Genomic DNA, 10,049 nt, shown 5'->3' with positions numbered 1-10,049 from the left:
AATTTTTTAAATTTAATTATTTTTATGTGTATGAGTGTATTGCCTACATGTATGTGAGTGCACCTGTGTCATGCAATGCCACAGAGGCCAGAGGAGGCTGTCAGATCCCCTGGGACTGGACTTGTTGTTACCTGCCACATGGGTGCTGGGATTCGAACCCCGGTCTTCTGCAAGAATAACGAGTGTTCTTAACTGCTGAGCCATCTCTCCAGCCCCTTGTTTTTATTTTTAATGTGTATTTGTGTATTGCCTGCATGTAGGTAAGTGCACTCGTGTCATGCAATGCCTGTGGAGGACAGAAGAGGCCTTCAGATCCCTTGGAACTGGAGTTATGGACAGTTGTTAGCTGCCATGTGGGTGCTGGGATTTGAACGTGGGTCTTCTGCAAGAACAGTCAGTGTTCTTAACCACTGAGCCATCTCTCCAGTCCCTAGTTTAAGTAGTTTTTAACTGTAGGTAAGTGCACTCGTGTCATGCAATGCCTGTGGAGGACAGAAGAGGCCTTCAGATCCCTTGGAACTGGAGTTATGGACAGTTGTTAGCTGCCATGTGGGTGCTGGGATTTGAACGTGGGTCTTCTGCAAGAACAGTCAGTGTTCTTAACCACTGAGCCATCTCTCCAGTCCCTAGTTTAAGTAGTTTTTAACACAGTAGCATTGCCACCCTCATAAGAGGAGAGACATGAGAGAACGCTCTCCACGCATGTACAAAAGGCCACATGCACACAGTGAGAAGTATTCATGTGCAAGCCAAGAGAGCTCTCAACCAGAACTGCGTCAGACTCTACCCTCTAGAAAGCTAAGAAAACAAACTTCTGCTGTCAAAGCTGCTCAGCCTGTGTTACTCTGTTATGGTACCAAGACAAATGACAGGAGAAAAAAACTTCCAACTTCAAAAATGAAGGAACAGCAAGAGAACTGGCAAATATCTGAGTAAATATAACAGGTTATTTCTCTGTTCTAACACTCTAGAAAATCAGTAACCAATGAAAGCAAAAATTAGAACATGGTCTCATGGACTTTTCAAAGCATTTGGTTATAAACAGGCAATCGCAATGTAAAGAAGGGAGGGTAAGGGCTGGAGAGATGGCTTAGCAGTTGAGAGCACTTGTTGATCTTCTTGGTCTTCCAGAGGACCCAAGTTTGGTTCCCAGCACCCATGTCAGGCCACTTGAAACTGCCCGGGGGATCTGATGCCCTCTTCTAGCCTCAGAAGCTAGCACATGCATATGCACAAACCCACACTCAGATACACTTACACACACACACACACACACACACACACACACACAAAATAAAAATAAATCTTTTAAAAAGGGAACAATAAGGAATCTATATGTGGTAAGGTCCAAATATTTGGAAATTAAACAACAGATATTTAAAAAGAAACTGGAAAACATTTTAAATCAAGTGATATGGTACATATTAGAATCTGATAAAGATGAAGCAGTGTTTAGAGGGAAATTTATAGCATTAATTAAGTATATGCACAATGGACAAAAACCCTATTAGATTCCACAAACTCCAAGAGCTAAACTGTATCAAAGCAACTACAGAATAGGTACCCAATAAATATGAATAAGCAAAATTAGCAAATAAATGAGTAAGCGCACAGAAAATAAACTTGAGTTCCATGGCAGATAACTACAAGGAACCATACACAATCCTGGCTATTTTCCCCTATGAAATAATCATTCTCTGGTGCAGTCTGGGGCATAAATTTCTCCTAGTAGGAACTAAATGGCTACTGGAACTCTGTGCTCTACCTTGCTAACATTACTTATTAGTTGTATCAAATGTCATGTAAAAATAGTAGCACTTTACCCTGGTGGTATACACCTTTAATCCCAGCACTTGGGAGGCAGAGGCAGATTAATCTCTGTGAGTTCAAGGCCAGTCTGGTCTACATAGCAAGTTCCAGGTCAGCTGGGGATATAGGGAGACCCTGCCTCAAAAAGACCAAAAAATCCCACAAAAATACAAAAAACAGTACCACTTCCTCTATTAAGCAAAATAACTCACATTTTAAAACAGTCCAACCTAATGTCACTCAGATTCCCTGTGCTGATCTGTGGCTAGCACTTGCCGGTACTCTTATGACAAAAGGATTCATAGGACATGACTCAATGACTTTAGGTTGCTTCACATACTTAGGTTTCTTCATGTTCCTGTAAAAATAAATTTCTACACAGGTGACGCTCTCTATGCTGACAAGCACAAGAAGCAAGTAGATACTTATTTATTGAGCCAGCCATGGTGCTTCACATACACTGGGCTTGGTTGATCTTCTCCACAGTTGTGAGTAAAGGAGGCTAAGAGTCAGACTCTTTACACTATCACCTCTAATGGTGATCAGGACAGTCAACTCCATCCACAGTTCTGCTAAGTAGGGAACGCTACAGACATTTATCCTAACACTGGACTAAAGTCCTGCCAGCCCTCAGCCCAAAATTTAAGCATTCTCACTGAGCAAGGAATATGCAGAGTTCGTAGGACCACAAATAAATCCAAGTACATATGTGCTTCGAGGTTTGTAGCCTGCAATGCCTACCACTTTGTTGTGATGAATGATGCAAAACCTTGAAACCACAAGGGACAGGAACTGAGTGCTGCCTCTGTGACTTAACCACACCTATGGTTCCCATTTGAGACACCAAGAAAACATTTCTAACTACTTCCTGTAAGATCAGTAAGTTCTGAAATTCTTGCTTAAGTCCCAAATGTGATTCCAAAAGCATGCCTAGCCGGGAGTGGTGGCGCATGCCTTTAGTCCCAGCACTTGGGAGGCAGAGGCAGGTGGATCTCTGTGTGTTCAAGGCCAGCCTGGTCTACATAGTGAGTTCCAGGCCAGCTGGGGCTACAGGGAGACCCTGTCTCAAAAAGACCAAAAAAAAAAAAGCATGCCTGTGTTATCTTTCCTACTGAAAACACGTGATTACATGTAAATGTTCTCAGTTAAAATAGATGCAGTAATCACCAGTAGCTCATGTTCTTTATCTGCTGCTCCTAGAAACAGCACATCTCTGATATAGTGGTTGGAACATGAATTCCAAACCTTTGAAACTTCCATTTAGAAGCTTCCATGAATACCCTTGTAGAGACATACATAAGCCAAAGCTGAAATGTTTTCTTTGTACGCCAGAGTGAACTATCTGATGGCAATCTTCTTTGTAGTCAACTTCAACCATTAAGTGTTAAACAAGACAAGGAGTTACTAGGTGATGAGTACTACCTAATACCATAAACCAGGCAAGCTTTGAGGATTTCAGTTTTCAACCTTGTTAGATGCTTTAAAAAATAAGTCATGGGGCTACAGAGATGGCTCAGTAGTTAAGAGGGTTCCCTGCTCTTGTAAAGGACCTGAGTTCAGTTCCCAGCACCCAGGTTGGGCAGTATACAACCACCCATAAGTACAGCTCCCTGTTCTGGTCTCCACAGGAACTCACATACACATGGCATACATTTACATAAATAAAAATAAAAAAATAAATCTTAATAAAAGGAAGTCATGAAAAATAAAACTTTATTTGGGAAAATCAAAATTAGCAATGAGAAAATTTCCGAGTGTTTAAAGGAGTCAGCCAGAACCCTCAACAACTGTACTATCAGATGGCAGGTGGGTAAAGGCCTTTAAGTGTGCCCATAGTCACTATCATAGTCAAATGGCAGTAATATCTTTCTTTACTTGTTTTCATCACCACCACTGTGTTTAGGACACATTTCAATACTGTGTCTGGTGTTTTATAAGCATGACTTCTAAAATCCTAACTCTCATTAGAATGTGCATCATGTAAGAGGAAATGTAACCAGTCTAGCACCTAAGGAACCCTATCTTGAAGAAGAATAGGTATTTGAACTCTATCCCACTGTTCTAGTTTATTAGTGCAAATGTGATAACTTGCACAAGTAATACTAGCAATGTGCTAGTGTGATTTCAGTGGAACTATATCCTTCACACCTCCTGTTTGCACTGTGCTTTAACAGCTTTTTCATGTTCATCAGTTTTTCAATTCATTCTCAACAGAACTGTGAGCCAAAAGGAACATCTATCACTAAACACAAGAGTGAGGTACAATCCCAGAGTAAAGGACATGCCTGTACATCATACAAGAAAGACATTCTGATAGAAGTAGCTTTTCTTTGAAGAATCTTACTCAAAAACACACTCAGAGTTGGCAACCTCACCCAAAACAGGATCTACTATTATGCAATAAGGTTTTTGATGTACAACTATACTTTCTAGCCATAACCAGATTTGATCCAACATCATAGCAAGTCAGAAACTACTCTGTAATTAAGATACTTGTAAACTAAAGAACTGATGTTTAAACTTGTAGTGTTGGGGCTAGAGAGATGGCTCAGTGGTTAAAAGCACTGGCTACTCTTGCAGAGGACCCGGATTCAATTCCCAGTACCCACATGGAGGCTAACTCCAGTTCCAAGGAAATCCAACACCTTTTTCTGACCTCTGTGGGCATTGCACGACACAGGTACACTTACATACATTCAGGCAACACACTCATACCCATAAAATAAAAATAATAAAATATTTTAAACTTGGAGTGTCAGGATTCTGTTTTAAAAGTTAAAAACCCACAAAACCTCAGTAATGGAAAGGTTGTAGAGACCCAGTCTAACCTCTCTGCCCAGAAGGGCTTTCTAGAAATATCTACCTCCTTCCATTTGGCAAAATTCTGGGGACAGGTATTTATTACCTCCATTACTACTATGGTTTGAAGTATCCTGCAAAGTCTCAGATACTGAAGGCGTGGCCCCAACTGGAGCAATGTTCAGAGGTGGGGTCTTGAGAGTTCATTGGCTCTGAGGGCACTAGCTCCCAACAGCAGGTATAGATTACAGTTCATAGCTGGATGGGCTATTGAGAGATAGGGGCCTAGCTAGAGGAAGTAGGGCACTTGGAGGCATGACCTGGAAGGGTACAACTTGTCCCTGGCCTCTGCCTCTCCTATCAGTCATCATCCCTTCCCCTACACTTCCTGGCCACCATGATGTGAGCAGGTTTGTTCCACATGATCCCAACCGTTATCTTCTATCCAGAAACAACAGAACCAAGTGACCGTGGACTAAAATGGTGAGACAAAACAAATCTTTCCTTTTTAAGTTTTGTTTTTTAAATCAGGGATACTACCACAGTACAAAGGCAGGCTAGCATAACCACTAGTCACTGGTGCTGTTTGCCAACCATTCTAAATGCTGGTTCATTTAATGTCTCAACAACCAACTATCATTATCATGCTCATTTTACGAATAAGGTAACAAAGCTTCCAGAGGTGAATATACAAACTACAAAACTAGCTTTCAAGCCTAGGGCTTCTTGATGCCATGTAATGGTGACCACACAATCTGAAACTGCCTTTATTAATATTGTGCAGTGATACAAAAGCCATAGCCAAACCAAGTATAGCCTGCGGGTTCTCCCTTGAGTAAGCAGAAAAGGTACATAGAGCTGATCACCTCCTTTGCAACTGTCTATCATCAACCGTGAGTATACTAGCAATGCAAGAGTCAGGGATAGCACAAAAGCCTAATATGGCAGAGTAAAACAAAGTGAGATAATCCTACCTTTTCAGTGTACTAGAATATAGCCACATACTGAGACTATCATAGGTAGATTTCTGCTAAGAAAATCAGCCACTCAACTTTTTCCATGTGTGTTCCATTATTTTGTTAGCATGCTGAACTCCCAAAATTCCCCTACTCCTCTTCCCAGTGACACACTAGCATTATATTGGACAGGAAGTATGTTTTCTGCCTATAATCAAAAAATAAGACTTAAAGAACCTTCCTTCATTTTCCGTGTTTAAAAAATATAACAAGTATTAAAGTAATTGTGATGGTTAATGCCATCAACTCGACAGGATCTAGAATTATGTAGGAGATAAATCTCTGGGCATGTATGTGAAGGAATTTCTAGACAGGGTTAATGGAAGTGGGAAGCGCACCCTAATTATGGGCTGTGGGCAGCACTACTCGATGGGCTGGGGTCCCAGACTGAATGAAAGAGAAAGAAAGCTGAGTACTAGCATTCATCTCCCTCTGCTTCCTGACTCTGGATATAAAGTGACCAGTTGCCTTGTGTCTTCTCATGCCTTCCCCACCAGGGTGGACCATGTCTTCCACCAGGAGGCTAAGATAAATCCTTCCTTCCTGCAGTTGCTTTGTCAGGTATTTTGTCACAGCAAAGAAAAAGTAGTTGATCTGGTATTTATCTCTGAAGTACAGGGTTCCTAACTTGTGATCCTTCTGCCTCAGCCTCCTTAGTGTTAGGACTACAGGTGTGCACCATAATGTCTAGCTTTTCTTCTAGTTTTAAAAATGAACACATGGCTCAAGCAGACAAAAACAGCACAGAACTGTGGAAATGGGAAGAAGGCCCCAATCTTAGTTGAAGAATTATTGGCAGCTGGGTGAGGAAGAGCCAATCTTCTTAAAGAGAAGGACTATAGGCTGACTAGACCTCAGTGGATGAACTTGCACTGAGGGATGTCTAGGGACACCAACTTGACACAATAGGCCTTAATACAAATGACAGAATGTATGAACTCTGGGGGAGGGTGGGCAATGGGAGGGGCCAATGAGGTCAGGGGTATAAAGATGATTAAGATGCTCTGTATGAAATACACAAAATTTCAATTTAAAAATTTATTTTTAAAAATGTGACTACTGATTTTAGGAATGCTTCTTGATATGTATTTTCACTAACAGACTCTGGGAAAATTTTTTGTATTTTATATATATAATATATATATTATATACATTTTATATATAATATATAGTATACATATATGTGGTACTTGTAAAATATATAATTAATAATGCATGAAAAAGTAAAAAATGAACTCATGGGGCTGGAAAGATGACTCAGCAGTTAAGAGTACTGGCTGCTTTTGCAGCCAGATTTGGGTCCCAGCACCCACATGGCAGTTAACAATCATTGATAACTCCAGTTCCAGGGGATCTGATGCCCTCTTCTGGCCTCTGTGGGCATTCCATGACATGGGTGCACTTACATACATGCAGGCAATATACTCATACACATAACAAATAAAAATAAAATATTTTTAAAAGCAAAAATAAACATGTTTTATGACCAGTATTTACTAATTTAGGAAATTTCACAACTTAAAAGTTTAAGAACATAATGAACCCCAAGTTCCTACCAATCAACTTCCATACCAATTATCAATATGAGGCCAACCCTGGTTCTTTTTTATACACCAAACCACTTCTAAACTCCCAGAAGGTTATTTTAAAGCAAATCCCAGATGTTCTCCTACTTCAGCCAATAAATTGTTTGTATACCTAAAAGCAGGGCCTTAAAACACAACCACAAAAGAAATTATTATACCTAAAAAACTAAAAATGCAATTACTTTTTTCATTGGGGGGCATTCTTCAAAGAAGAGAATGCTCAAGGGCCAACATTGCCTGAGCAGCTTCCTTGATTTGGTTTTACAGAATAGGTACAGCTGCATGGCTGCCCCTTCAGGCCACAAGAATAATTAGCAAAAGTGACTGTCTCTATCAGTTTTTGAAGTTTACCTGTTGAGAACTGCTTCCTTGTCTCCCAGACGACTTTTAATTTTACTTGTCAGATAGTCCAGAAACAGTGTCCAGATATCCAAACAAGAGAAGTAACCTTCATGCGTAGGCTATGGTACAAAAGAAATCCAGACATTAAAATTACTTAATGCAGATGTTGCTTAGAAACACATATACCTAACTAAACCTGAGTACCATTGGACACTTCATGAGGAAAACATATAGGCCTTAAATGTGCCAATTATAACCTATCTTGAATGTTGAGCCAGTGTAGAAAAAGCCCTTATAAATCCCTACTTCCTATCTACTTTAAAGAAAGACTGTGTTTCAGAGGTGAAGTGTTGAAGGCCAGGGTTAAGAGCAGGCTCCTGTGACCACAGCCCAGTCTTTCCATTATAAATCATTGAAAAAACCAAAGTCAAAGTGGCTTCAGAGGCAACTAGTTTACACATTTGAATGTAAGGAAAGTAACTGGCAGGGCTTTTTACACAGAGGACTGAAAAGAAACTGTTAAGTATCACCCTCAGGGTAGTATGCAATCTGGAAAATTAGAAGTGTCCAACAGGCTAATAGCAGCCTCAAACTAGGTATTGACAGAGACAAATCATAAGAAAAAAGCAAATGTTTGTTGGGCCATAGTATCTGGAGCGTTATGCTTGGCAAATTTCTTAAGAGCCTTGAGATTCAGTTTCATGCAAAAACCAGGCACCATACTTTCCACCATCTAGTTCTTCCTTGACACATTCAGGTTTAATTTTGTGTGCCTCCTCCAATCTCTGATAGACACACTCAAATTCTGGCCACCTACAAGAGACTTTTGGTTCTCATAGTGACTACCTACCCCACCATGCCTCATCTTTGGAGGCGAGGAACCAATATGTCAAGAAATAATACCATCACTGCCAGGCCTGATGCAGCAAGCCTAGAATCCCTAACTGGGAGGCTGAGATGGTGAAAGGATCTCAAGTTCAAGGCATGCCTGGGCTATAGCGTAAGTTCAAAGCCAACCTGGATAACCTATAGACTCTAATAACAGAATCAAAACTAAGGGCTCAGCGGTTAAGAGCACTGGCTGCTCTTGCAGAGGACCCAGGTTTGGTTCCCAGCACCCATATTGTGAGTTAACAACCATCCATGACTCCAGTTCCGGGGGGATCAAACACCCCCCTCTTACCTCTGAGGGCACTGCACAACATGGGTACACTTAAATTCATGCAGACAATAAACTCATATACATAAAATAAAATTTTTTAAATGAAAAAGGACTGGGCAAGAAGGGTGTGGGGGGTGGTTTCAGTTAGCAGAGCACTTTCCTTCCATGAAGGGTGTGTGTGTGTGTGTGTGTTTGTCTGTGTGCCTGTGTCTGTGTGTCTGTGTGTCTGTGTATGTTGGGCTTCAGTTAGCAGAGTACTTTCCTTCCATGCCCAAGGCCCTGAGTTTGATCCCTAGCACCACCTAACTAGGCATATTCCTGTAATCCCAGCACTCTGGAGATAGAGGCAAGAAGATTGGGAGTTCAAGGTCATCCTCTAATCCACAGCAAGTTCAAGGCCAGGCTGAAATATGTAAAACCCTTATCTCAAAAAAGGGGGGAAGAGGGGGAGGAGGAGGAGGAACAGGAAGAGGAGGAAGAGGGTTGGGGATGGAATTTAGTGAAGAAGCCCTTGCCTAGCATGTGTGAGGCCCTAAGCTCCATCCTCAGCATCCACAAAAGAAACAAAAGAAAGAATAAGGCCAGGCGAGATGGTTCAAAGGGTAAAAGTGCTTGCTGTTCAAACTTCATGATCTAAGATCTTCAGATTCCATGGTGGAAGGAGAGAACTGACTCCCAAAAGCTGTTCTCTGATCTCCACACATGCTGTGCCATGTGTGCTCATACACTCATATAAATACATCATATACTTACACATACAAATAAATAATTAAAAAAAAAAAAGTTAAAAGAATATGTTAGAGCTTTGGGGATCAGGTTCTTCTATTCCTGATCCACAAGGAAACCCAAAGTTTACAAAGACATATAAGAAATCTTTCCAGGCCTGGCGTTGTGGTGCACACCTTTAGTCCCAGACAGAGGCAGGTGGATGATTTCTGTGAGTTCAAACCCAGTCTGATCTACATAGTAAGTTCCAGGCCAGCTGGGGCTACAAGGAGACCCTGTCTCAAAAAGACCAAAAATTAAAAATAAAAAATAAATTGTATTCAGGAATAACAAATGATTAATAAATAAATAAATAAATAAATAAATAAATAAACAAACAAACAAACTAAAAATAAGAACACAAGTATTAGGTAGCCAGGCTGAAATCCACAATTTTAAAAATCTGCTAGGCAGCCAGGCCTGGTGGTACACACCTTTAATCCCAACAGCAGAGACAGGGGTAGAGGAAGAGAGGCAGAAAGGCAGAGGCAGATCTCTGTCTGCAGTCAGCTGGAGCTACAGGGAGACCTTGTCTCAAAAATCCAAAACGACAACAAAAACCAACCCCCT

The 10,049-nt window shown here is 40.9% G+C and overlaps 1 protein-coding gene across 5 annotated transcripts in view; it reads right to left on the bottom strand.

The window, feature by feature from the left end:
- Xpo6 (exportin 6) overlaps positions 1-10,049 on the bottom strand; it is a 135,532-nt gene that overhangs the window by 44,589 nt on the left and 80,894 nt on the right. For all 5 annotated transcript variants that reach the window (XM_008841609.3, XM_008841619.2, XM_008841601.3 and 2 more), the window contains exon 9: positions 7,562-7,671. In XM_008841609.3, the coding sequence (XP_008839831.1) occupies positions 7,562-7,671 (110 nt within the window). The remainder of the gene's footprint in view (positions 1-7,561; positions 7,672-10,049) is intronic.

Source organism: Nannospalax galili, unplaced genomic scaffold (assembly GCF_000622305.1).
Source record: "Nannospalax galili isolate Female #2095 unplaced genomic scaffold, S.galili_v1.0 scaffold411, whole genome shotgun sequence".
In the NCBI taxonomy this organism is placed as follows: domain Eukaryota; kingdom Metazoa; phylum Chordata; class Mammalia; order Rodentia; family Spalacidae; genus Nannospalax; species Nannospalax galili.
Note: the sequence above shows the minus strand (reverse complement) of the source record. Positions and strands in the feature narration are given on the sequence as shown.